Below are 26,783 nucleotides of genomic sequence, written 5' to 3'. Positions count from 1 at the left end.
AGGGAAAGGGAAAGGGAAAGGGAAAGGGAAAGGGAAAGGGAAAGGGAAAGGGAAAGGGAAAGGGAAAGGCTTCTGCCTTCCTTCAGTCCCCATGTTTTCCCAACCTTTTCCCACCCACTGCTGCCATCACTGCCAGCAGGAGGCCCCAGACGCTGACGTGGCTGTCCGGGTACACCACCCCTCTCTCCCAGACTTAGTGGCTGTAACTGCAAGAACAACCAATGCCTCGTGTCCTGTGACCAGACCTGAGTAGTGCTGCTTTTCCCTCACTTATTCCTTCCTTTTTCCAGTGGGATCTCTGCTTCCTGATGATTTCCAACTCATGGTTCCTTATAGGAACATGACAGCTCCTACACAGCTTGTGTATGTCCTTAACCCACAGATTCAAAAAAACAAGATGCAGCTGACAGCAGGAGCAGTGGAAATGGTGCCGTGATGGCGTGAATACACAACAGCCCCAAGAGCACTGCCAGCACGTGGGCAGTGGGCAGGAGGTGGCCCTAGGGGCTGCTGCACCCCTGCAGGGTCACTCCCGTGCTCTTCTGCACCTTCTCCTGGCCCTGGGGGGAGGCATTTAAACCCAACCAGCACTGGGCAGCCTGCTCCGGCTGACCCTGCCTAGGCATGACGAGGGGATGGGCCAGGTGACCCAGTGTTTGAGCAATGGGAATGTCGCAGAGTTGGCTCCTGTGTGACTGGAGTGGGTGGGTCCCCACATGCACCAACATTCCCCACTCCGAGTTTTCATGGGAACAAATGGCGGATGAAGGGACAGAGGAGACACGAAGCACTGCTGTCCACTCTGGGATGTGGCCTGGGCTCTCAGTCTGCACTGGGAACACAGCAGGGCAGGTCCCGACCCATTTTTGCCACTGTGGCTGTTTCCCCCTGCTCTGTTTATACACATCCAGTTTGTTCTCTCTCCATTTCCTGGCGAGGACCCTCTCCCGAGAGCTGCCGTGGTTTTTTAATAAGTATTTTTCAAGTAGCTGGCCGAGACCCCGGGAAGGATAATGAGATCATTCCCAGTGCGGAATGCAAAGCCTGCAAGCCTGTGCCGGTTGTTGTCGCTCCCGGTGGACTCTGCCCACGCTGCCGGTACTGCTGTTGCTGTTCCTCATCCCAAACACAGGAGCGTGCCCCGGGCAGCACCTGATGGGATCGGGCCAGGGTACAGCTCCCTGCCAACAGGAAGACCCGGGAATTGTCACTGAAACCGCTCAGAAATAAGCTTCAAGGTTCATTAAAATTCTACCGACGCAAACGCTGATCCCATTCACGAATCCCATTCCCCTTTCAGGACCCGCTGGCCCTCCACCGGCCACAGGCTGCGGCCGCGCTGCGGCGGGGGCACCGGGCACCCCAATCCCCGGGAATCCCCGCACGGGCACCCCGGGCCCGGGCAGCGGTCCCGGCGCGCCGCCCAACCCCGACCGGGGCTGCGGCGGAACAAAGGTGCCCGGGGGGTGCCCGGGGGATACCCAGGAGGTTCCAGGGGTGCCGGGAGGTGCCCCTGAGGTGCCCCTGAGGTGCCCCTGAGGTGCCGGGGCCGCCGGGGCGGAGCCGCCCCCAGCGCGAGCAGGGCGAGCAGCACAGCGCGGGCCGAGAGCGACCCCTGCCGGGCGGGGGCCGAAACGCGCCGGAGCGGGGTCTGTCTGCGCGCCTGCGCGGTGCGTCCGCCCCCAGAGCCCGGGCCCCCCCCGGCCCCCCCCGGACACCCCCAGGACTCCAGATCCCGGCACACCCGCGTGCCCGGACCCCCTGCACCGGGGCCTCCTGGTTTTTTTCACTCTCTTCTTTCCTTTCATCCCCAGTCCCCTCTTAGCCCCCACCCAGCACCGGCACAGGTTACCCAGAGAAGCTGTGACTTCCCCATCCCTGCAAGTGTCCAAGGCCAGATTGGACTGGGCAACCTGGTCTAGTGGAAGGTGTCCCTGCCCATGGCAGGGGGTGCAACAAGATGAGTTTAAGGTCCCTTCCAACCCCAACCCTTCTACAATTCCTTGATCCCGCAGCAGGCTCTGCCAAGCAGCCACATGTCATCTCTGTCAGTTTTGTCACTGAAAGGCACAAGCAGCCCCAGATGGAGCTGCTCCCATAGCTCTCCATAGCTCTCCAGACCCTTCCCCACACTAATCCTGGGATACTTGGTTGGGCTTTCGTTTTTCCGTTTTTCCTTTCTCCTTCCCAGCAAAGGCTGACGGAGGGGGCCCGAAACATGGTTGGTATATTGGAGTTTGATTCTGAGGTCAGAGTTGGGCTACCAGAGGATGGAGTCCAATCTAGCTAAAATATATGCTATTTTTCCTGTGGTTACAATTATTTTTAATACCAGTAATCTTTTACATGCAAAACTTCTCCACTCTTTCCATAACTCAGGAATAGTTGAAAGAAGGTTAATCAAACACCTGAATTAAACGTATTTTTACACAAAAGCTCAGCATGGAAAATTTTAGCTACAAACAGGAGTGTTCCAGAAGGAGTTTGGCCCAAGTGGGACAGGCCGTGACTGTGGTCCCCAGCCTGCAGACAGTGACACAAAGTGACCTCAGCTCCCCTGCTGCTCAGGCACAGCCCCCTGAGCAGGCTGGGAGCCTGCACAAAACCTCCAGCCCATGGTCTGAGATAGCTCACCTGGAGCCTGGGGCACCCCAGAGGTGCCCAGGGATGGGGACCCTAGCTCAGGGCACTGGGGGGCAGTGAAGACCTCGCTCTGTGTGTCCCACCCCACCATGGGACCACCAGCATCAGTGTCTCCTTTGGGATCAGGCACAGGTGGGCAGAGCTGGAAACAAGCCGTCCAGACTTGGTTCCAAGTGGCCATGGATGGCCCACTGTCCAGTTTGTTCTGCATAGAGGTAACCACTCCTGTATGTGCTGTACTCCAGTTTCAGTTTGGCTTGTCTCATCTCAGCCATCAGACTGGCATGTACTTTCACCTGCTGACCCAAGAGCCTTCTGCTAACGGCTCTGTTCCCACTTTCTGCTGTTACATTCTGATGTGTGACCAAATTACCCCTCCCTCAGCATCACTTAAGTCATGCAGGCTGACACAGTGCCCATGTCTTCTCCTAGAGCCTTTCCCAGAGTTCCAGGGTCCCCCTGCACCATGAGAAGTGGGAGCACGTGGGCCCCCGCTGCCACCAGGGCCATGTTGCCACCATGGCTGGACATTTGGCTGCACAAGCAGCCACTGGCATGCCCCACACACCACTGGGATGTGCCAGTGCAGTGGCTGCTGCTGCACAAGCTGCTTGTGCATTCACAAGCAGTGTACGTACAAACAAGACCTCAACTCATCTACCCCTTTGGCTCCCCTTTGTGAAATGGGGATCACAGCACTTGTTTTGCAGAGGGGCCCTGCAGTTCGGTTCCTGAATATAAAGTGGTTTGAGCTGCTGTGGTGGAAGGTGCTGGGGACGGACAAAGGGGTACCAATGGCCCAAAACTGATGGAGCCCCAAGCAGTGTTCTCACCCAGTTGCACTGTGTTTGCTAAGCCAAGTGTGTAATCGGCACACACGGGAGACATGTTGGCTTGGGCTGTGTCACTCACAGCAGCTCAGAGCGCTCTCACTGCGAGCTCCCGCTCCCCAAGAGGGGCTGTCGGCGTCTGCGCAACCACAGAGGACGGGTGAGGAGCAGGCGAGGCTGGAGCTGGCGGCGGCGGAAGCGCGAGATGGGCATCATCAGCACACAGCCATGGCGCCGTCCTCGGAACAGAGAGCATCCAAACCTCCCTCCTCCCCCCACCCCTGCCCGCCAGCTCTCTCAAATGAAGTCCCAGCTTTGTTTTCCTGATTTCCATTTTGTATCCTAAAATATTCACTCCAAGTTCCGCTTGACAGACAGCCCTAATCTAATCTCCATGTCTGCTTTCTAATTTTCGCAGCCGGGATAAAACAAATTGGCTGGCGTTAATTGCCTGTGCAGCGGCCTGGAGCTCTGAGCCGTGATTTACGAGCTCGGAGCAGGCGCTCTGCAACACATTTTTCTTAATTTATTTTTAATGAGTCTCTCAATTAATTTTCTTGGAAACATCTTAATGATGTTGGAGGCGGGTGTTAATGAGGTTTGTACCAGTGCCTCATTTTGCATATTTTAAAGTTCTGAATGGCATCACGAGCAAACTCCTGGTCCTAAAACAGAAAAAAGGTTAAGGCTAGAGAGAGGCACCCACCTGGGCTGACACTGCTGCCCTGGCTGAGGCTGAGAGGCTGCATGGGCTGGTTGGTGACTGTGAACATTGTGAGGCTGAAGCCAGCTGAGCCCACAGGGATGGCAGGACTTTGGCAGCATGGCAGGGCCGAGGGGCCACACTGGGGCATGGCTGGTGGCCAGATGCTTCTTAAGAGACAGAATGAAAGCCTGGACTCTGGACACTGAGACCTCCGTGCTGGCATCCCCCATGTTGTGGATGTTCCATCCCCTGCATCCCCCTGGCCAGACCTTTTGGGTAGGAGCGCCCTGGGACACAGGATGGGGCTGCCTGGGGCTGGCAGCTGTTGGGTGCTCCAGGGTGTCTCTGCTGGCCCGCAGGGTCCCCAGTAATTGCTGGTGTGTGTGCCAGCGAGAGGCAGCAGCAGGATCGCCTTTGTTTTCTCTCAGCATGTCAGTCTTCATTAAACCAGAGGGAAATGAAAAAGGATTCACTTTTGTCCCAGCCTGAACGCGGCAGCTGTTTAATTTCAATTAACGTGGCACTGAAAAGAATAACATTACGGCAGTAATTAAAGTGAGACAACTCCCACCCCCAGGACTGCGGCTCACGCAACAGAGGGGCCAATTTGACCACCCTGTCCCCTCAGCACCAGCCAAGCATAGGTGGGCAGCTGTGGGTCAGGGCTGTGGGGCTGCCCCACAGGCTCATAGAGAGCTGGAGCAGGGTCAAGCCCTTCCAGACAGGCACTGCCTGCAGCTCAGCACAGTGTGGCACATGTGTTGGCACAATGCAGCATGGCATTGCATATGGCACAATACAACATGGCACAGCACAGCACACAGCACGAGGCTCTGTACCCCGGGATGCTCTGTGCCCCATGGAGGCTCTGTGTCCCAGCTGTTGCTGCCTGAACAAGACTGAAATCTCTTGCAACTGGCAGAAATTATGGTCAAATTGTTGTGTTCTGGCTGGGGGAGTCAGCAGCCCTGTTAGCAGAACTGTTGGTGCTGCGCCTGCTCCCACCGCCTGTGGCTGCAACCCGCTGGTGGAGCAAGTTGTCATAGCAACCGATGATTTCTATTATGGTACATCTGCATTCACCTTCTGGGCCCAGCCTGGCCTTGGAAATTTCCAGTTAAAACACTTACCTGTGAAACTGCACTGAGCATCAGCAAGGGACACCACACAGCACAGGGAGCCCTGTGGCACTGGCATAGGCCAGCGGCAAGTCTGTGCCCACACTCAGGGTGCTGCTGGCACTCAAGAGACCCGCCCTGCTCTGAGCACCCGGGCACTGTGGGGTGGCCCCAGGCAGGGCGAGTCTGCCGGCCACACACTCTCGGCCTTCTCTGGGCACACTCAGCCTCTGCTGGGGCCTGTGGCCTGTAGCTCTGCCAGGACGTGCCCCTGCAGTGGGTCTCCCTGGCCCTGCCCTGAGCACGGGGTGCGAAGCAGAGGGGCCACACTGGGGAGGCTGCTGTGTCTGGTTGTCCCAGGGCACAGCCCCAAGTGTGGCACCACTGCTGGCCCTGCTGCCACCCAGCCCTGGCCGCAGGCCTGTGGCGTGTCCTGGGGCCAGCCGCAGGCTGAGTACAGCCTGAGGACAGGGCAGGGGTAGCGTGAGGGTGGCAAGGCCCCGCCATGGCAGGAGGGTGTTGCCGTGCCCTTGCCCAGTTCTGAGGATGATGCCCAGAACCTGGTGACCTCATGGTGGCAGACAGGGAAGTGCCACAGCGTGCTAGGGACACAGAGCGGTGAGGAGGATCATGGCCCAGGAAGACTGCGGTGAGGACTGTGGGCAGTGACGGGGTCAGGTGCTGCTGAGGGGGGTTCTGTCCCTCACAGCCTACCATGCTTTTCTAGGGGTCTCAGGCTCGGCCTCTCCTGCTGGCACCATGGCATTGGCAGTGCCAATGCCATGGGATGGTGGGGCTGCCCCAGGCAGGGCTGGGTGACATCCCTGGGAATGAGGGTTGTCTGGCGTCACAGAAAAGGCCTGTCCCCTGTTGTGGTCCTTCCAGCAGCGAGGGATTGGCCAAAATGTGACACATCCAGGGAGGTTCCTGTACCTCAGGGCCAGCCTGAGGATTCAAAGGTATCACTGTACAGGGCTACCAGGGGCAGAGGAGACAACACCAGAGCTGAGCAACTCCATTCAGCAGCTTCAGCAGGAGACAGAGGCCTGGCAGCCCCAGGTAAGTAGTGCCAACCCTGTGCTCCACCCAGATGCTGGTCATGTGGCCACAGGCTGGTGGCCAGGTGGTACAGGAGACCTTGGCCAGCCTTGAGTAAGCCACCAGACACCTTGTCCCCAGGGCTGGGGAGAGCACAAGGGCTTGGGGGTATCCAGTCTTGCTGTGGCTGCACTGGTCCCACGGCCACCGCTTCCCACAGTGCCACAGTTCATGTTGGTGTCACTGCAGTGCTGAGGGCCAATGGTGTTGGGGGCTTGGCCCTTTGTGAGCCCAGGGGGGTTGTGTGGGTCACACACACACAGACGCAAACACACACACACACACAGAGAGACAGGGTGGCGCTGTCTGGGGGGGGGTAGGGTTGTACCCACCTATCAGTAACATGCTCTGTTGCTGCTCTGCACAAAATCAGGACTGCCAGCCTTGTCCAGCCCTGGTGTCTGCCCAGGCAGGAGCTGCAATATGGGCTGGCCACAGTGGCAAGCTGGACAGATGCTGCTCACAATATGTCCTAGGGCCAAAGGCAATCGTTGGTGCTGGAGCCACAGCCTGGGGAGCCCAGAGTATGCCAGGATACACAGCAGCAGGAGCTGGAGCCAGCTGAGGTACTGGCCACGATACAGGCACTGCAGCGGGACCTGGACTTCTGCAGGGATGTGAACCGCAAGCGACTGGCCCAGCTGCAGCAGCAGGAGTGTGAAATGGAGCAGGAGCACCAGGACTTGGTCTCTCTGATGCAGCAGTGCCAGGTGCTGATAGACAAGGTACCACTGCTGGGCACAACAGCTGCAGGCCAAACTGCATGTGTCCCCCACTGCCTTCCCATAACAGGCTAGGCACCATGCCTGCCCCACAGCCTGTGCAAACAGCTGGTGACCCCCCATGGGAGGGTAGGGGATGTCCTGCCAGCCACACAAGGGACAGGGCTGTAGCACCACACCCTGTACAGAGCAGCAGTCACAGGGCAGGCATGGCTGGCACAACCCAGTCTACTCAGCTGAGCAGAGCTGGAAGACTGCAGCCTCCAATGGCCCCACTGACACCTTGGGCACTGTCCCAGGGCTGGTGGCACTGCTGTAACCTGCAGCCTCATCAGCGAGCTGGGATCACCACTCTCCCTGTGACCATGCTCTATCACAGGTCAGGGACCACGAGGATGGCCATCTAGAGCTGCTGGCTGTCCAGCAGACACTGCCACAACAGGGGGGTCTGCACAGGGATGAGAGGGTCAGAAGCCAGCAGCCTTCCTGCCTCCCACCTGGTGCAGGCCACATTCCTCTGCCACAGGCCCTCCCCCATAGCTCACTGTCCATGGGTTGACACAAAGTGGCTCCACCTCCAGCCCCAGCTCTGCACAGCAGGGGCACAGGGTGATCCCACATCCTACTGGATACCCACAGGTCAGTGATGCACCTCTCCAACTGAAGAACCAAGCGGTGCAGACAGAGGTCACCTCCAACGTGGCTGCCCACAGCCATTCTGTCACCAGCCACAATATCCCAGTGGAGAGCAGAAAGCTGCTCGAGCAGGTCAGTGCCAGCAACCCCCCAGCATCAAGTCTGGGAGGAAGCAGTCTGGGGGGCACAGGAGCCAATACAGCCAGTGTCCCAAAACGTGCTGCAGGGCTGAGCCCTGCTCCACTTCCCCCAGAAACCCTGGGGCAGGGCAGGCAGCGGCAATGCCAGCTTTCCCCCACTGCCTCACACAGCTGGGCACCAGCTGGCTCAGAGCTTCCTGTGGCACAAGGAGGGCAGTTGTGCCCCTGCCCAGGGAAGGGCACAAAGCACGAGGCCAACCCACCAACACACTGCCTTCTCTGCAGCTGGGGACACAGGAGAACCAGGGCCCGCAGCACAGCCCAACTCAGCTGCAGGAGCAGTTGGGAGCCACCGAGGCCCAGGAGCAGCAGAGTCTGCAGCAGCTGAGTGGAGCTGAGGAGACCATCCAAGGCCCACACAAAGAAGTGGTAGAGCTGCAGCAACAGGTGAGGGCAGGGCAGGACAGGGATGCAGCCTCAGTGCCAGAGCCCTCTCCTGCCTCCAGGAGATGCTCAGCCTGCCCATGGTGCAGCCAACCACTCTCCCTGCCCCACAGCTTTGCGGGCAGGTGCAGGACGCAGCCAACCTGCAGAAAGAACTGGCCCAAGCCCGGCGAGAGAGCACCAAGCAGGAGAAAAAGATCGCAGTCCATAAGACACAACAGCAGCAGCTCCATCAGGGGCTGAGGAAGAGCTCCCAGCAGCAGAGCAAGCCAGAGGTAAGGATGTCTCAAGCCTTCCTGTGGGGCACCAGGAGTCTGTCCTCAGCCCATCTCTCTCACTGTGCCACTGGCATGTCTACTCCCTCCAGGAGAGGCTGCTGGACCTGAGCAGACAAGCCCAACACTGGCAGCAGCTACATGTGGACAGTGAGAGAGCTCTGGCTCTGCGAGAAGAGGAGCTGGTTGTCTGCAAGGTGGAGCTGGCCTTCCTTATGGAAGAGCTCAGCAAGGTGACAGAGCAGGTGCAGGATACAAACATGCATTCAAGACACACCAGGCAGGATGCAGGAGAACCCACATCTCACAGTCAGAACACCTGAGCAGCCCCACAAGTGTCAGCAGCTGAAAAAGTGAGCAGAATCCCTGGCACAGCCTGGCCTGAAACAGGGCTGGGCCAACAGTCCCAGGTGTGCAGGGACTGCTGGGCACAAGCTATCTGCCAAGGGCATGGGCTGTGGGAGAACTGCCTTTGCATGAGTATGGGCCAGGGTTGAAACAGGGACAGGCTGTATTTGTCCTTCAGGTCACTGAAATTCTGTGCCTTGTTCCAGGTTCTACAGGGCAACAACCTGACAGCACCAGCCTTGCACAATTCTGCAGAGCTGCCTCCACCCAATACTTGCCTCTGGGACAAGAAGCAGTGCAAAAGAAAGCAAGGATTAAGACTGACAACCTTTAAACAAATAAAATTCTTTCTGTTCTGTAGCAAAATTAGTGCCAAGCACCAAAGCCTTCCTGGGCCACAAGCTGTAGAGATCTCATAGAATACAGTGATCAGGGGAATTGGGGACTCTCCTGAGACTCAGCTGCTCCTGTAAGTCCTTAAGTCTCAAAGCAACAGGTACTGCCATCTCAGAGGCCAAAGCGGGCTGGGGTGCGTCGTGGTGTCAGGGGCTCCCCCTGCTCCTTCCGCCCAGGGGTGTAGATTTTAGTAGATCTGTCAGAGACGACAAGAGTGATTAATGGAAAATGCAACCTTTCGCTGCACCAGAATGCCCATGGGGAAGCTGGGATGCTTCATGCAGGCAAGCCATGGCCAGGCAGGGCCAGCACCCACCTTGCACTGCCCAGTGGGTTACGACGCTCCTGCTCCTCCCGGCGGGCACGCAGCTGCTCCTCCGCCAAAGCCATCTCCTCCTCCATGGCAGACACTTCCTCCTTGGCACGGCGGCGATTCTCCTGGAGCAAGGCAGCAGCAGGTCAGGGACAAGAGAGGGATGGCCTGTTCCCTCCATGTCAAAACACACACACAGAGCAATAGAATAGGCACACAGTGGGCCTGCCATCTGCCAGCTCATCCTGAACAAGAGACTTACCTGGCGTGACTTGCCAGCATGTTTGATACTGTAGAACATGGGGCCCAGCTCTGCCAGCCACTCTCCATCCACGGCAGTGACACACTGCATGTATTCCTGCAGGGACAGAAGGGAAGACCAGGGTAGCAGGATGGTACTCTTGGGGCCTGGGCACTATGCACAGAGCCATGGCAGCTCCCTTTCTCCCCCACTTGCTGATGGCACTTCTCAGGCTAGAACCACACCCCTTCCAGACAATTCCTCCTGGCCTCAGAGGGCCCCCTGCTATGGGTTAGATTTGGTGAGACCACAGGGAGGTTCAAATATGTCCCATAGAGGCCAGGGAAAAATAGTGGGAAAGGGACAAATAGGACCCTGCAGATGACAGAGATGTGCCTAATTGGTACAGATGGGAAAGCCTGAGAACTGCCATTCAGACAGATCCCAGTCTCACAGCAAAGCCCTCCCATCTCCCTTAGAGCTCTTGTCAGCCTTTCTGGCAGCCCTCAGCTCAAGCTCACCTTTGTGGTCATAACCAATTCGTGATACACAATGTAGTCTGGTGTGTAGCCCATGCCAAACAGAGAGCTCGTGGGGTGCAGGTGGCAGGGCATGCCTGTGCGGATGTTCACATACTCCCCAATGCCCTGCAAAAACAAGTGTGCTTAGCCCACCTGTTCCTAGGCAGGGCCTCACAGCCCCCAGGCAGCACAAACACCTCTCACCTTCAGCTTTGCAGCCTGATGGAAATATGCAGCACAGATGCACTTCCTGACAACATCCCAGTCCGTACCACAGGATGCCAGGCTCATCCGCTGCTGCACCATAATGTCCTTGAGCTGGGCACGCACCTCCCGCACCTGCAAAGGTGTGTGCTAGTCAGAGCCCTCTCCTGCACAAGGCTCCTTCCCCCAGGCTCATGGCCACAGCCTCACCTTTCGCATGGCCTTGGCATGGATGAAGTGCTGATTGCACCACAGGGTAGAATAGCTGTTGTTTTTCCACTGCAGGTAAACATTCAGGTAAGTCAAGTGATCACTCTCTGGAACAGCAAATTTCTCCCGCACTTGGTCACTCTCCTCCTCTCGGCCCTGAAGGGTGAGCAAAGAACACAGATTAGTCAAGGAAAAAGCAGGGCCCCAAGCAGGGAAACGCCCCAAGCTGCTGGAATGAAGTGGGTACCTTAGGACGGTAAAAGATGGCAGGCACAGACAACATGGAGACAACAAGCAAGATCTCAGAGCTGCAACCCATGTCACAGGAGACTATGAGCATTTTGGAGAGCGCAGGGTCCAGCGGAAACTCCACCATGAGACGTCCCGTTGAGGTCAGACCACCTGTAGGAACAGCACAGGGATCACTGATCAGCAGCTGGGCAGGTCCCAGTTCCATGTGCTGGCAGCTTGCCTCAGCAGCCAATACCTGTGTTATCCAGGGCCCCCAGGATCCACAGCTGGTACATGGAGTTCAACATGTTGTCCTCAGGGGGCGGATCCATGAAGTGGAACTGTAGCAGGTCCTGCACACCCAGGGACTTGAGCAAGAGCACTACGTTGGCGAGGTTGGTGCGCTGGATCTCAGGCACCGTGGTTGTCAGCAGCTCATTCTTGTAAGCACTCTGGGTGTAGAGCCTGGGAACAGATGCCAAGAGCATGCTCCTCCTGTTCTGGCCACTATGTTTCTTACAGACTTTCCAGCCTCTGCCCAGCCCAGCCTGGCATGGCACAAAGCAGCAACCCTGCACCCAGACAGCAGGACCCTGGGGGGCACCTCTACCCCAGCCAAAGCGTGTCCTCCCCAGCACATCAGGGTGTTTGGGCTGCAGCACAGCACCCGCCCAAGCACAGCCCTTCCCTGGTCTCAGAGCAAAGCCTGGGAAAGGCCTTTGGCTTGGCTGCTATCCTGACAGCATCCAGGGCAGAACAGCCACAAGTGAAGATGGGCACAGGAAGAAGCTGGAGCACATCCTTTTCTCTGCAGAGAACTGGGTCCCAAGGAGGAGTCCTTCAGGCCTGCCTAATGCCCACATCCCCCCAGAGTTCAAGATAATGAACAACTCCAGTGAGCAAAAAACACAGGTAACTTGATGCCAAGCTGGGGATACAAAAGGAACAGGAACACCAGTGATGTGCCTACCTGAAGCAGTGGCCTGGGCCTGTCCGGCCAGCTCGGCCTGCCCTCTGATTGGCATTGGCCTGACTGATGGGGTAGATCTGCAGCGCATCCATGCCTATGCGGGGGTTGAAAACCTGCAGGGCACAAGAAGATCAGATGGGAGTAAGAGGAAGGCTGGATCACAAATGCACCAGAGATCACAGATAGTACAGGAAATCCTGGCTGACCTTCAACTTGCAGTAGCCAGAGTCAATCACAAACATGATGCCATCCACTGTCAGTGAGGTCTCTGCAATGTTAGTGGCAACGATGCACTTCCTGACCCCGTCAGGAGCCTGCAAGCACACTACACATCAGTCACACTCCTGAGCAAGGCTCTGCCCGTCTGGGGAGGAGCGTGGAGCAGCAACACAGAGCCCCAAGTGACAGGTGGAAGGGGGTACATGCTTTCTCTCACCCTCCACATTCAATACAGAGACATGTCTGCAACCCTCCCTTCTGCTCTGTACTGTCTCCTGCTCCACTTTTCCCTGTCCCCACCCCTATCGCAGAGCACACATCAGCACCTTCTGGAAGATCTTGGCCTGCAAGTCCGAGGGCAGCTGAGAATAGATTGGCAGGACAGCAAGAGCAGGTGCCTTCTCCAGCTCCTCAAGGTGCTCCACAATTTGCTCTGAGGTCACCTAAACACAAAGAGGGGCATAAACATCAGATTGAAAGAATGGGGTAGGACAGCGCCTGCCCTTCCAGCTCACCTCGATATCCTCCTGGCCAGGCATGAAGACGAGGATGTCTCCAGGAGCACCAGACAAGTGGACCTGCAGGGCTTGTTTCACTGCAGCCTCCACATAATCCTCCTGTGGGGTCTGAAAGGCAGAGCTCAGGTTAACAAGGGCCTGTCCTGTGTGGAGCACACTACGGCCACTCCTCCTCTGTCCTGTGGGTCCACCCCAGAGTACAGCACATCCAGGTCACAACTCCCTCCTGTCACAACAGTACTTCCCTCCACAACACTGACCATACCTTGCTGAAAAGAATATCCACAGGGAAAGTGCGCCCAGGAATGTGGAAAATTGGAACGTTCCCAAAGAAGGAGGCAAACTTATCTGCATCCATGGTGGCCGAGGTGACAACAAGCTTCAGATCTGAGCGTCGGGCCACCACCTAGAAAGCAGATGAAAGGAACAATAAGGAAGGGGTATTTGTGCATGGCTGTGGGCTGCTTCCATTCTTACTGAGACAACGGCACAGGACAGAGCTTCTGCTGTCTACAGAGGCACTGGCAGCTCATGCCAGGGAGCACAAGTTAAAAAGACCCACCAACCTCAGTTCAGAAAGCCTTAAGCCAGCAAAGATCTCTGTACTGAGAGTTCTCACACTCAATCAGCGAGACTCTGGCAGCACTAGGGGAGATTTAACCCGCCAGAACCAGGAACCCAGATGTGCAGACAGAGACATGACAGCTCTGCTTCCCTCTCCCAGACCTGGCAGAGAAGGGTTGTCCCTGCCAATACTCTGCTCAAAGTGCCCCACGCTGCTGCCTTCTAGCCCAGGCTCACACACACCTCCCGAAGCAGCCCGAAGAGCACATCAGTGTTGAGTGAGCGCTCATGAGCCTCATCCATGATGATAGCACTGTAGTTGTCCAGGTCAGCCTCCCTCAGTGACTCACGGAGGAGGATCCCATCTGTCATGTACTTGATTACTGTGTTCTCGGACGTGCAGTCCTCAAAACGGATGGCATAGCCCACCTGGGAAGGCAGAGATACCAGCAAGTCTTCCAACACCCCCAGCCACTGTCATTGGGTGGTACCCCTGCACCCTCTGCCAGACTCACCTCCTCCCCCAGACGGACCCCCATCTCCTCACTGACCCGCTTGGCCACCGACATTGCGGCCACTCTGCGGGGCTGGGTGCAGCCGATCATGCCGTAGTCAGTGTAGCCATCCTCGTGCAGGTACTGCGTCAGTTGAGTCGTCTTCCCACTCCCCGTCTCCCCCACCACAATCACAATGCTGTTGTCTCTGATGAAAGAGAAAAAGTATTTCTTTGCACACCACAAAGAAAAGGTTTTGTGTTCACCAGTCAAGTGTCATCCAGCTCAGGCAGGAGCTGCCATCACCTACGGATAGGAGTGCGGTTTGTTCCCCAAGAATACAGCTTCCAAACAGCCATGAGTCTAGGGGAATTCCTCACTTGGGTTCCCAAATGTAGGCCAATGTCCTGGGGATGCCCTGGCAGCCATACCTGAGGATGGAGAGCAGTTCCTGCTGCACAGCAAAGATAGGCAGGTATTGTCTCTGCTCCAGAATTGATTTCTTCTTGGCAAACTCACTGCTGGCTTCACTTTTTTCTTTCATGTGTTCAGCAAACTTCTGCTCAGTCCTAAAGACACATCACAAGTCCTGAAGCTGCCTCTCCACACACTCTGCTATACCCACAGCCCCCATCACCAGCTGAGCAAAGTAATTTAGAGCAAGTCCCTACTTGTAATCCACTTTGCCGTCTTCCGTCACCATCTCATCCTTCTCCTCCTCTTTCTTGATCCCCATAATGTCTCCCAGTTTAGTGCCTGCCAGCTCCCAGTGCTTGTGCTGTGCCTGGAAAGATAGAGAGCAGCATAACTTTAGTATAAGAAGCACAGACAATCCTAGTTATAAGCCTAAGTCCCACAGTTTCCCAATGCAGAATGCACATCCCACTCTTCATCAGGTCTCCCTCTTCCAAATGAATTGGAGCAGAGTTTTAAGACACTGGTAAGGATACAGGCACAGGACGAGCAACCGCCTCCTAAGAAAACAGTATGCCATACTGCTACCATACTGCCTGCTGACTGTCCCTAAGCTGACTAGCATTCTTCCATCTGCTTTCTTCTTCCACAATTCAAATGTCCTTTGGATCAGCCTCCTCTGCACAAGTGCACAGTGATTCATGTCCCAGGCAGTACCCAAGGCAATCACAGCACAGCAGCTGCTATGAAGCAATGCAGTGAGCTGGGCTGCCAAGATGTCCCAAGTCACAAAAATATGAACTCCTTATCATCACTGCTGCCAAAGCCTGAATTCTGGAGTCCAAACAAGGCTGTGAGGCACTACCTAACATGTACAGTGGGCAGTAAGCCAAAAGGTCACAGCATACCCTCTTACGCTCCTTCTGCTCCCTGTGCTTGCGCACCAGCTGGCTGCCTTTCCGGGCTATGATGGCCAAATCCGAGGTGGCATCCTTCACAGGGATGACTGGCTCTGGCTGGAGGGAGGAGGCATTGCTTCAGTACAAAGGGCTCACATGTGCAGCCATCAGCACCTTCAGCTGCAGCCTCTACCTGCTTGGTGAAGACAATCCTTCCATCCAGGAAAGGAGGCACCAGGTTGTGCACCAACAAATGAACTTTAGCGGAGTTATCCTCTTCAAAATCTTCATCCACTTCAATCCGATGGACCACACCACTGGTCAGCATGCGATTCGTCTCCCAGCGCTCGTTATCCTGCAAGAAACAACATATCATAAACACACAGAAGACTCACAGAAAGCCCCAAAGATCACACCAGAACACTGAGCCCGGGCCTGGGCGCCACACTGGCAACAGGATGGAACTGATGGTTCCAACCTAGAGAGCCTGAAAGTAAGCATGAGGGAAGAAACAATAACTGGAAGTAGAGTACAAGAAACAGACTGGCCATGCGAGCCACGTGGTCAACAGGACTGCCTCCAAGGAAATGCAGGACAGACACTGCCCACAAGGCCCCCATACCACTCAGAATATGTGAAGAAACCTGGACATAGTCCTGCTTGTGTGCTGAGGGCAGCTGCCCCCAGCATCCACTGGGCCAATAGTGGACAATACTAGTAAATGTACCTCACACCCATAACAACAGGAGCACAGCCCTTTGCACTCCTGCTGCCTTGGAATTGCAATCCACCAAGCACTAAAACCGCAAATTCTGCCTACACAAGAGAGGCAGAGCTGAAATTTCCAGAGGGACACAATCACAGCTTCCCTGTGAGCCCTCCCTCAGCTTGTGCCAGGACCAAGAGTGTCCTTCTCCACTCGACAGCAAGGGCTCAGCCCGTGGTCTCCCAAGGGGCAGCCAACCCCACGTGTTCAGAGCAGCCAACCCCACATCTTGGCCCTACCTCATTGATCTGCCGCCGCTGTGCTGAGATCCGCTTCTGCCTCTGCTTGTGTAAGTGCTGCTCACGCTTCTTCACGTACTCCTCAGAGGAGTAGGCCAAGGGGTTGTGAAACTCATCATAGCCCTCGTCCATCATGTACCAGTCCCGGTCAGCTTGCTGGGAAGGGAGAGGTGCAACACTCAGCTCTGCCCGTTCCCACAGCCCGGCAGCCCCAAGCCTCTCGCCTGCCCTCGGCTCTCACCCGCTGGTCATCCTCCCACTGCTGCCGCTCCTCCTCCGTCTCAAAGGCGATGCCCTCCTCGCCATCTGTGCGCCGCCCTGCGGGTGTGCCAGTTGGTCCAGAACACTCCCAAGGAAACCCCACAGAGCTGACCCTGTGCCGCAGGGAAAGGGATTCCGCACTGTCCACCCTGGGCAGCCCAGCCCAGACTCCTCACCTCTCCCTCGGGACAGCCGTGGCGTGGCTCCAAGGTGCTTCCTGTCGTCAGCCCACTCATTGTATTTGTACGACGGGGTGGGCAATGGCGTCTTGTCTGAGTACCTGCTCCTCACAGACCTGAAAACAGAGCAGGAGTGAGGAACTGGTGCCACAGCTCAGCACTGCTCACAAGCACACTGTCCCCCTTCTGCAGCCCCACAGCTCACAGTCCTGCCCCAGGCACTGGTACCTGTCCCGTTCCCGCCGGTCCGTGTCCCGCAGTGATGATGGCCGGTGGCTGCGCTCCGAGTCCCGATAGGAAGGCGTGGGTGAGGGAGATTCCCACTGTGAGCGACGGGTACTGCTGTAGCAACTATCATCTTCCTCCCAGCTGGAGCGAGATGGTGTGGCTGCATCTGGTAGAGGAGGTGGGGTTTGACACCTGATGTTCCAACAGCGGCCCCAAGCAACTGGAGCCACCTAACACCTTCTAGCAAGGAGCAGGGAGACAGAGTATTCATTTGCCCTCCCTCTAAGGGCAGGGGCTGACCCAGTGATTCCAAGGAATTGCCAAAGGGCCACATTTCCATCACACAGACCCAGAACAGACCCCACTCTGCAGAGATCTGCCTGATTTTCCCACATCTCTGTCCTTACACAACCAGCAGGAAGCAAAAAAAAAACCCCAAACCCCTCCCTGTTAAGTCTCACACAAGAGCTCTACCGGGTCCCACTCCCACCTTTGGGCCGATGTCGGGGGCTCTCAGGTTCACTCCTCCTGCTGCTCCTTTCTGACGAGCCATCCCTTTCCGATCTGCTGCTGCTGTGACGACTCCTGTCCCGCTCCTCTGTGAAAACAAAGTAGGATCAGGTGCCTATTGCACAAACAAGCTTCCCAAGTCTGCTGGAGAAATCACCACAAACGTTAGCTAAGAACTACAAACAGGCGACAGGACAAGCCCAGACCCAAAGCAAGAAGCACCACAAAGGTCTCAGAGCAGTTACCACGGTCCCGTTTACGATCGTGGTCCCGCTCCCTACTGCGTTCCTTCTTCCGTTCCTTCTCTTCCTTGGAGGAGGCAAAGACTCCGTGTTCCCGACGCTCCCTCTCCCGCTGCCGGCTGCGTTCCCAGAACTCCTCGCTGACACCCCCTGTGTATGAAGGTGTCTCCACGTGGACGGAGCGGTAATGCCTGGGCAGGCAGAGCAGAAAGAAGAAACGCTCAGGAGTGCTGAGCAGTAGCTGCCTTTCAGCTGGTCTCGTACGGCTCCAGTTTCAAGCTCTGCCATAGTGGCCCGCAGTCCCCCTCAGGCCTCCGTCTCTGCCACGCCGGAAGCCGCAGCCCCGTGACACCGCCTGTGCTCGCCCCCTGCTCGCCCCCCGCTCCCCTCCCGGCCGGGAGCGACCCCCGCGGGCATCAGGAGCCCCCCCCAGACCCGACCTGTTCCTGCGACCTTTGCGGCTGCTCCGGTCGTCCTCATCCTCTTCCTCGTCCTCCTCCTCGGCGCTGCCCGCCTCGTCACGACCCTCTTCCCAGTCTTTGTAGGATGCGACCCGGGATCGCTTCCCCCCGGCCTCCTCCTCCTGGCGCTCCCGCCGCTTCTGCGCCGCCAGCACGTCCAGGCCCAGCAGGGAGGTGCGCGGGGCCGGCGCCTTGAAGATGTGCTGTTCGGCGCCCTGCGCCCGCAGCACCAGCCCGCCCGCCTCGCCGCCCGGGCTCGTCCCCGACAGGCGGTGCAGCGACTCCTCGCTCGCCGCGGCCATCGCGGCCGCAGCGCCGCCCGGGCCCCGCCGCCGGCACCGCCCGCAGCTTCCTCAGCGACCGTAACCCAGCTCCCCGAGCGCCGCCATGGCCGCCCCACAGTGCTCCGCGGGAGGAGCCGCTCTAGCCACACGCACCATAGACACAGCGGCCAGGGCCTATGGGAGCGCCGCCACTGCAGGGTGAAAACACCGCTGGGCAAGGCGCGCTACCGCTCCTGGCGGACTTCCGGCGTGGGGAACGCCCACGGGGTCACGTGGCCGCCGAGGCAGCGGGGGAGTTACGGACGGGCGGGACCGGCGGCGGCAGCCCGGGGACAGCGAGCCCCGCACGGGGACAGAGAGCCCCGCACGGGGACAGAGAGCCCCGCACGGGGACAGCCCCCCACGGACACCCACACACCGCGGAGGGCAGCGAGAACCTTCCAGAGCCCCGGGCAGTCCCTGCAGCCCCGAGCCTTCCAGCCAACCGCCGGCGAAGGCTTCCAGGGACCCACCGGGATGTGGTGGGGTGAGAGGAGGCACACGCTTGCCCCTGCGCAGACAGGCCCATGTGCTGCACAAACACCGAGCCTGCAGACAGACACAAACACACACACAGTCTGCACAGAGACACAGCCTGCAGCCCGAGGCAGAACAGTTTTATTCCCCCACAGCCCCTCAGCTGGCTGTAACTGTCTCCTTCACCCAGGCCAAGACGCGCTGCACGTCCACGTACACACCGTACTTGGCGGCCGTGCAGGTCTTGTCATAGCTGAGGATGCCAGCTGCGTACCAGGTGTCGTCATCAGGGTCCTGCACAGCAAAGGCCCCACCAGCATCTCCATAGCAGGTGTCCTCCCGCAGCTCACTCATGCCCACGCAGAAGGTATCGTTGCTGAGGATGGGCTGCACCCAGTAGGATGCATTCCGCGCCCCGTAGTACTCGTGGCACTGCTTGTCCTCAGCCACCGGGAGCATCACATACTTCAGCATGTCAGAGAAGGCAAAGGTGGCACCACGGCCCCAGCCTGAGACATAGCCCACCCGCCCTGGCTGCACGTAGTCTTTCTGGGGCAGGCAGATGGGCATCACTTCCTCTCCAACAAGCACCTTCTGTTTGAGCTTCAGCAGGGCCAGGTCCACAGCCTGTGGGTAGCCAGGGTGCAGCACAATGTGCTCGATGCCCAAGGCGGGCTGCCCCCGGCTGCCCAGGAACAGCTGCAGCGTAGGGGCGATCTCCTCCAGATTGGTGTTCTCGCTGTGGTTCAGGTACACGTTCCTGCCAGTGGTTAGCAGCCACTGATCACTGATGAGTGTGGCCCCCACAGTGAGGTTGTGGCGGGTCACCATCCGGGCCTGCCAAGGGAAGCTGCCCTTCTGAGCCAGCAGACCCCCAATGATGCGCTGCATCTGCCTGGGGGGGTTCTTCGGCTTCCCACACACTGCATAGGGCAGAGCAGGACCCAGGTGAGCCCTCTCAGCCCAGTGGTGCTCAGCAGCTCCTACAGCCCTTTGGCTGCGCAGACTGCTCACAGCCCCACAGCTGCCCTGCTTTTTGCAGCCCCAGCCCCTGTGGCTCTGCTCTCACCTGGCTCGCAGACAGGCACCTCCTTACCAGCTTCAGGACTCACCCACACCTGATTCCCATCACATTTGTATGTCCCTTTGGAGAGAAACCAGAGTCAACATCCCTGCCTTGCAGCCAGGGAGGCACAGAGGTGCTTGTACCTCCCTGGGGCTTTGGTGAGCAGATGTAGCTACTCATACCCCTGAGGAAGTGGGGTAGGGGGCTGCATCCCTGGCATTGGGGCAGCCCCTTGCATCCCCTGGAGCTGGGGATGTGCCTCACCATCATCGGAGCCGCGCAGCCGGTAGTATGGGTCGCAGCGGTACCTGACCACCAGGTGCTCCACGTGGCCGTGTTCAATCTCCGCAGGCTTTGCACAGCTCCGCTCTGCAGGCAGACAATGCTCAGCTGGCCCAGAGAACCGAGCCCAGGACATGCTCCCACCTCCATTGGATCCCTCCCTAGTTCCATCTTCCCTGACCCTGCCTGCTCCCTGCCAAGTCCCCTCCCCTTCGTCTGAACCCCAGTGCTCCCTGCCTGCCCTGGAAGGTACCGGTGGCAGCTGCAGTCCCCAGCATGCTCCAGGCCAGGCCAGCGATCAGCAGCTCTGCAGGTCTGCAGGGAGAATAGGGCAGCATCAGCAGAGAGCTCCCAGAAAGCTCCCCTGCTCCCAGCCGTGGGCTCCACCAGGACCCTGTTTGGGCTCCTGTCCTGTCCCAGGAGGGCCCTCGGGGCTGCCCATCAGACAGCCAGGACCCAGACCTGGACCCTGCTGCTGCAGAGGGCAAGGCTGCAATGTTGGGACCTGGGGTGCTTCCAGGCCCAATATGGGTCCTGCCATGGCCCTCAGCAGGGCCAGGTCCTCAGCCACACAAGCAGGACAGACAGAGCACTGAGCACATGGAGGGACACGTTGGTGTTGCTTACCCCATGCTCGCAGCTCCCTGCTCACAGCAGACTCCTCCTGCAGGTCACTGCTGCTCAGGGCTCCCTCCTCACCCCTTTTATTGTCACCTCCCTCCCCCTGGTGCAGCCCAAGAGCTCCAGACCTCCTGACCCTGCTGCCTGCAGCCAGCACCTTTCCCAGCAGGAGGAACACAAAAAGCCCCACCTGGCTCTGTGCCAGCTTGGCAGAGGCTCTCGGGAAGCTGCCAAGCCCCCATGGGAAGCCAATGTGCCAAGAGTTTCCCGGATTTTGTAGCTACAAATATGGGGGGGGGGGGTGTCTGGCTGCAGACTAGTGCCCTGGCACTGTGACACCAGCTAAGGCTCACAGAGAGCAGACCAGCCCCTGCCCTTGGCAAACCTGCCCTGTGCCCACACCTACCACAGTCCCTGGAGGGCACAGGTGACTGCCCCAGTGCTGGCAGGAGAAGCTGGGTCTCAGGAGCCAGGTCCCATCTCATCCTGTGCCTGGCTTTGCTGACAGTCAGGGTACACCCACCCAGAGCTGGGGTAGTGCCCTGGGCAGTGCCACCCCGCTGGCCAAGGGGAGCAACATGTCCCACACTAGGGACAGGCTCTGAGGGACTGCAGCCAATCCAGCTTCCAAACAGTACCCACCCCTTCCCACGCAGTGGGGCCACAGCCCCGTGTTCTGGCAGCCCCTGGCCCCAGGGGTGCAGGTTGTTTGTCAGCAGCATCGAGGGCTCAACCCAGGCTTACGGGAACTCACAGCAGCAACTGCTGGCCAGTGCCCAGCTGGATGTGGCTGGGCAGCAGGGGTGCAGGGCAGAGCACATCAGCCTATTCCCACGAGCAGTCTGCCTCCAGCAGGAGCACAGCTGAGGGGCAGCAGGAGAGGAGGGAGCCAGTGCTGCAGGGAAGCCACCCCAAAACCATTCATAGCATGTGGCACTAGCCCCAGCCCTGAGCCATTGAAGCTTGGCCTGCCAGGGTCTTGCCAGTGCCCCCCTGCCCCTTGGATGCTCCAGCTCTTCAGGCTCAGGAGGGACATCTGTGGCTGGTCCCAGACACCCCAGGTGGCTTTCCCATCCTCTGTGAGCTTCTTCCCATCTCATGGGGCATTTGTGTCTCCAAACAATGCAGAGTTTGACATCCCTGATCCAGCAGCAGCCATACTTGTACCACCACACAGAAGGCTTGAGTCCAGCACCAAATGCATCAGGGCTTGGCAGCTCTGATCCGTGAACAGCACCAGTACCTTAGGAAGGTGCTGTGTCACCCTCAGCCTGAAAGAGCAAGAGTCTCCCAGGCACTCTCCAAAGCACATCAACACCTTGGCCGACAGATCAGGTGAATTCCCTGTTAGAGCAGCAATAGGTGTCACCTGCCCACAGTAGAGAATCTGGGACATGAAGAGGCTGGTGCAGGGGGCTGCAGAAGGAGGAAGCAGGTCGGTGATGACCCTGACATGAGCTGAGTGCCACTTGGAGCAGGGGCAGGAGTTGTAAACAACTTTGGGGAAGTGCTGTGGCGCAATCCTGCTCTGCAGGGTGGACTGCGAAAGGCTGCCAAAGGAAATGCTGTGTCCAGGGCAAGCTCTTGTTCAAGCAAAGCCTAAGGTAACTGCAGGAAGTTCAGGGTGAAGGAACAGTCAGCGCTGGAGGCTCCAGAAACAAAACCAACAGGCAGAAGCACTACCAATCAGACCCTTTCCACAACAATAACAGGGCATAAAAGCAGTCATCTCCAAACAGCTGTGTACTGGCAGCAAAGGGAAGAACTGGGACCCAGCAACCCCAAGTGCCTGGCCTCGGGCAGAGATCTCTACGAGGGGAGCCCTGGTGCACTTCTGTCGGTTCATCCCAGAGCTCAGCTACCCTGCAGCTTCTCCCACCAGAAAAGTGGGAGCAACACAGAGAGCCGATCCTGCTTGGCTCAGGAGAGCTGGGCTGTGTCCCTCCAGCCCATGAGGTATCCCCGGAGCAGCATACACGACCAGGTGAGCCAAATGTTTATTGATACTTGGGCTGGGTTTGGCTGCCCACAGGAAAGCCAAAACACAGCCCTGGGCAGTGGCACTGGTGTGGAGGTCCCCTCCCCTGCTCCCCACTAATGCAGCCCCTGCTTCACCCATCAGAGGCTCTTCTCAGGGCCTGGGACCAAGACCTTGGCTTGGTCCCAGCCCACCCAGCACTGGAATTATCAGACTCATTCCTGCTCAGCCATGGCTCCTTCTGGCTAGACCTTGGTTCTGCAGCATGTCAGCACCGGTGATCTGCTCCAACCGCCTCCATGACATTCTTGAAGCCCTGCTCCCTAACCAGGGACAGTGCAAGATGGCAGGGCCAGCTTGGCACTGCAGCTTAGCCTGGTGGTGCACTGCTTGGGCACCAGCAGAGCCACCCTGGGCCCAGGGGCTCCCTGGGGAGGTGCCTGGAGCCCCCTCACCTCAGCAGCTCCTCCAGTTCCCGCTTCACTGCCCCCACCACCGGTGGCCCGTGGTACACAAGGGCTGTGTACAGCTGCACAAGGGAGGCTCCGGCACGGATCTTCTCCAGGGCATCCCGCCCGCTGCTCACCCCACCCACCCCGATGATGGGCACCCGGCCTGTGGGCAGGCACAGGGTCAGGAAGGCACAGGCAATGACGGCATGCACCCCCCAAGCCCTGCTCTGCTCCCACCTTGGGTGAGGCAGTACATCTCCCTGATGGTCTGTGTGGAGAGTTCCCGCAGGGGCTTCCCGCTGAGGCCCCCGGGCTCCATGCGCTGCCTGCTCCGGAGGCTGCTGGGGCGGCTCACGGTGGTGTTACTGACAATCAGCCCATCCACACCTAGCTGAGGGGGGCAGCAGTGTGAGGACACAGCAGCAACAAGCAGCTCCCCCCCATCCCATCCCATCCTATCCCATCCCTGGGATGCCAGGTCAGGGCTCCCCCAGCACATAAACCCAGAAACATGCCTGGGCACAAAGCAGCTGCCCCTCACTGCCTGGACTATCTGGGTCACCCAAGGTCTGGTTGACACACATAGGTCTTCACGGACTCCAAGCTACCCAGGATCCCACCCCTATGGCAGCCAGGGAGCTGCAGGTGCACCTATCCTTCAGAGAGGAGACCTGTCAGGAGTGCCATGGTCCTGCCCCCGTGCTGTGTGAGGTGAGGCAGAAGGCACACCAGCCTCCCCTTCCCATCTCACCTCGCAGATAACGCTGGCAATGTCGCGCTTGTCCTGTGCAGTGAGATCCGGGGCGATCTTCACCAACACGGCTGGCTTGTGCTCGCGGGGCAGCAGGTCCCTCTCCGCCAGCACCTGCGGGTGCACATGGCAGTGCATGGCAGGGAGAAACCTCGTGCCCTGAACAGGAGCCACGGGCACCAACCAGCACAGGGACAGGCCCTGCTCCTCTACATGGCATTCCTGACAGAGAGGCAACCTCAGTACAGGGCCTAGGGCACACGGCCAGCACAGGACCCCGAGGACACCCAAAGCCGTGGGGTGGGTGACTTGCTGCCTCTGGCAGGAACAGAGTGGATGGCGATACCTCACTGCTCCCGAGCCCTTTGCTGGGGTACAGTGCCCTGGTGCACCCCACAGCAGCAGCTGATCAGGGGACATCTCAGCAATCCTGCCCGACACTCCTGGGAGCCGCCCCACTTATCCCTGTGCCAGGGCAAACCCACTGGCTGGAGTGGAGCAGACACTGCCAGGGCACAGGATGCATCCAGTGCTGCAGCTGCAGGTTGGGCTGGCTGGGGGAAGTGACCCACCTTTCTCAGCAGGTCCTGCAGCTCAGTCTTGCCCTGCAGGTCCCGCAGCCCTGGGGTGTTCGGGCTGGACACATTCACAACCAGGTAGTCAGCCAAAGGGCCCAGTGTCCGGACCCCAGCCACGTAGTCAGCTGCAGCGTCTATGGAGCTCTTGTTCTTGCCCAGGTTGATTCCAAGGGGCATCCCCGCTGGAACATAGACATGGCTGAACTAGGGCAGCAGGACCAACCCCCACCCAAGGGCCAGAGCACCAAAAAGGGAGGCTCCAGGACCAGCTAAAATCAAGATGGGGATATGCAACCCATGTATTTCATGGGAATGGGCCTGGCACTGTCCCACAGCCACAGGAGCATCGCCACAACTGCCCCACTCAGCACCTCCCAGCACCACAGCCTGGCAGAGGTTGCCGTCAGGATCTGCCCAGCTGGGGTCCTCTTAGCTTTGGCTTTAACATGTTCTGCCTAAAGCAGTATATGCAGCTCGGTCCCAAAGAAAATGGCAGGAGAAAGGTGACTAATCACAATTCCAAGGGGAGAGGCTACAGCCCCAAGAGGGTCCTGCTGTTTGAGTGTACCTTGCTCTGGCCAGGACACTGGTGTTACACACCTTTCCTGGCCTACAGCTACCTGGGAGACCCCCAAACCCACCCTGCAGACCCCAAGAGCAAAGTCTTACAAGTTTGTCTCACCACCAGTGAGCCTGGTCTGCGTCTCCTGGCGGGCCCGCAGCCTATGCTCCACTGCAACATGGCCATGGCTGTTGAATCCATACCTGCACTAGGACAGAGGGTTCAGGGCTGGGCTGGTGTCCACAAACCCCAAACAGGACACAGGAGAAACAAGGCAGACGCGTAGTCTCTGCAGCTCTGCTCAGCACATCCAACCCAAAAGCCACCACAGCACCAAGCACGGAGCTGGGACCACCCAGATAACCCTGCACTGCCATGTGCACCTGCAGGTGCTGGCACAGAGGGACCTGCTGTCCTGTGAGTGCAAGCCAGACATGGGGTGAAAATCACCCCTGACCTTCCCCAAATAACCACCCTCAGGGTAGGCAGATTGCAGGACACGGCTGAACACCGCCCTCAGATCCCACCTGTTGATGACCGCCTCGTCCTCTGCCAGCCGGAAGACCCTGGGCTTGGGGTTCCCTTCCTGAGGCTTGGGCGTGACGGTCCCCACTTCCACAAAGCCAAAGCCCATCTTGTACAGCCCGTCCACAGCCTCACCCTGCTTGTCAAAGCCAGCGGCCAGGCCCAGGGGGTTGCGGAATCGCTGCCCGAGGACTCGCACCTCCTGTGGGGACAGGTCTGGGTCAGAGCCCACCGACCGCAGGAACCACAGCCGGAGCCTCGCTCCAGACCCCTCCCGAACAACCCCAGCTGCCTCCCCTGACCTCCCTTCCTCTGCCCCATGGAGTGCCTGCCCGAGAGACCCTCGTCTTCCCCCGCGGACTGTGACAGGCTTCCACTGACACTCGCCCGCCCTCCCTCCCCCCGTCCACTCCGCCCTCCCAACTCTCTGCCCCAATTCCCGCCCCACCCCCGATCTCCCCCCGCCAGAGTCGCACCAGCGCGGGGCCGTCGGGACGGGCGGGGGGCAGCAGCCCGAAGGCAGCAGCGCGCAGAGCCAGGCCGTGGGCGGTCTCGGGGGGCAGCGCCCGGAGCGCGGGCATCACCGCCGCCGCGTAGAGCCGCTCGTCTCCTGCCGCCAGCGCCGAGCCCAGCAGCAGCCCGCAGCCTCCCAGGGCCAGCGCCCGCAGCCGCCCCTGCCCACAGCCGTCAGCTGTCCATCCCGGTACCGATCCCCTCCCCATTCCCTACCGGCACCAGCACCCATCCCATCCTGGTACCGATCCCAACCCGGCACCCTCATCAACACCCATCCCATCCTGGTACCAGCACCGATCCCATTCCACCCCCCGCACCCATCCCACCCCGGTACCCATCCCATCCTGGTACCGGCACTCCCTTCCCCCCCATCCCAGGCCATACCCTCATATCCCGGCACTCCAGCCCCGGATCCCACTCCACCCGTCCCGCCCCGCCCCGCTCCAGCCCCAGCCGCCCCGGCCGTGCCCGGGTCCCCGTGAACGGCCCCGCCGGGCCGATCCCGATCTCCCCCCCGCTCACGCGCAGCGGCGCCGCCATGGGCTCAGCCCGCCACGTGCGAGCACTTCCGGGTTCGCCCGCGGTGATTGGAGGAGCGCGAACCCTTCCACC

General features: G+C 58.9%; 4 protein-coding genes across 9 annotated transcripts; 1 reads left to right on the top strand and 3 right to left on the bottom strand.

Moving 5' to 3' along the window:
• The first annotated feature begins 5,094 nt into the window (after positions 1-5,094).
• On the top strand, positions 5,095-9,316 carry LOC113948857 (transcription factor SPT20 homolog). 4 transcript variants are annotated; one of them, XM_027646835.1, is made up of 8 exons: positions 5,095-5,946; positions 6,271-6,356; positions 6,872-7,105; positions 7,757-7,885; positions 8,179-8,340; positions 8,451-8,612; positions 8,705-8,965; positions 9,167-9,316. In XM_027646835.1, the coding sequence occupies exons 1-7, from the start codon at positions 5,928-5,930 to the stop codon at positions 8,933-8,935; spliced, it is 1,023 nt and encodes a 340-aa protein (XP_027502636.1). In that variant the 5' UTR covers positions 5,095-5,927; the 3' UTR covers positions 8,936-8,965; positions 9,167-9,316. The 4 variants fall into 4 exon arrangements, with proteins under 4 accessions (XP_027502636.1, XP_027502633.1, XP_027502632.1 ...); XM_027646832.1 differs by having other exon boundaries at positions 6,280-6,356; positions 6,872-7,120; positions 9,167-9,283; XM_027646831.1 differs by having other exon boundaries at positions 5,096-5,946; positions 6,872-7,120; positions 9,167-9,314.
• DHX38 (DEAH-box helicase 38) lies at positions 9,286-18,551 on the bottom strand. The gene is made up of 26 exons (XM_027646800.1): positions 18,020-18,551; positions 17,583-17,770; positions 17,318-17,425; positions 16,828-16,993; positions 16,597-16,715; positions 16,401-16,477; positions 16,160-16,315; positions 15,348-15,509; positions 15,164-15,271; positions 14,513-14,625; positions 14,273-14,410; positions 13,863-14,049; positions 13,591-13,776; positions 13,049-13,189; positions 12,781-12,891; positions 12,592-12,708; positions 12,253-12,360; positions 12,047-12,159; positions 11,333-11,541; positions 11,093-11,247; positions 10,846-11,001; positions 10,636-10,770; positions 10,432-10,557; positions 9,932-10,027; positions 9,673-9,794; positions 9,286-9,552 (listed from the first exon to the last, which is right to left on the bottom strand). The coding sequence occupies exons 1-26, from the start codon at positions 18,340-18,342 to the stop codon at positions 9,468-9,470; spliced, it is 3,705 nt and encodes a 1,234-aa protein (XP_027502601.1). The 5' UTR covers positions 18,343-18,551; the 3' UTR covers positions 9,286-9,467.
• A 391-nt stretch (positions 18,552-18,942) lies between these two features.
• HP (haptoglobin) lies at positions 18,943-20,938 on the bottom strand. 2 transcript variants are annotated; one of them, XM_027646836.1, is made up of 5 exons: positions 20,816-20,938; positions 20,430-20,503; positions 20,171-20,275; positions 19,910-19,984; positions 18,943-19,763 (listed from the first exon to the last, which is right to left on the bottom strand). In XM_027646836.1, the coding sequence occupies exons 1-5, from the start codon at positions 20,818-20,820 to the stop codon at positions 19,000-19,002; spliced, it is 1,023 nt and encodes a 340-aa protein (XP_027502637.1). In that variant the 5' UTR covers positions 20,821-20,938; the 3' UTR covers positions 18,943-18,999. The 2 variants fall into 2 exon arrangements, with proteins under 2 accessions (XP_027502637.1, XP_027502638.1); XM_027646837.1 differs by having other exon boundaries at positions 20,442-20,503; positions 20,816-20,935.
• Positions 20,939-22,791: 1,853 nt separating this feature from the next.
• Positions 22,792-26,714, bottom strand: DHODH (dihydroorotate dehydrogenase (quinone)). 2 transcript variants are annotated; one of them, XM_027646838.1, is made up of 8 exons: positions 26,694-26,714; positions 25,658-25,857; positions 25,251-25,333; positions 24,563-24,750; positions 23,991-24,104; positions 23,477-23,630; positions 23,243-23,402; positions 22,792-23,110 (listed from the first exon to the last, which is right to left on the bottom strand). In XM_027646838.1, exons 1-8 carry the CDS (start codon positions 26,709-26,711, stop codon positions 23,056-23,058), a joined length of 972 nt encoding a protein of 323 aa, XP_027502639.1. In that variant the 5' UTR covers positions 26,712-26,714; the 3' UTR covers positions 22,792-23,055. The 2 variants fall into 2 exon arrangements, with proteins under 2 accessions (XP_027502639.1, XP_027502640.1); XM_027646839.1 differs by lacking the exon at positions 26,694-26,714 and adding an exon at positions 26,132-26,322.
• Positions 26,715-26,783: the final 69 nt, after the last annotated feature.

The sequence above is a fragment of the Corapipo altera genome, unplaced genomic scaffold (genome assembly GCF_003945725.1).
Source record: "Corapipo altera isolate COAL_440 unplaced genomic scaffold, ASM394572v1 62, whole genome shotgun sequence".
Taxonomy (NCBI): Eukaryota; Metazoa; Chordata; class Aves; order Passeriformes; family Pipridae; genus Corapipo; species Corapipo altera.
This window is presented reverse-complemented; position numbering and strand designations above follow the sequence as displayed.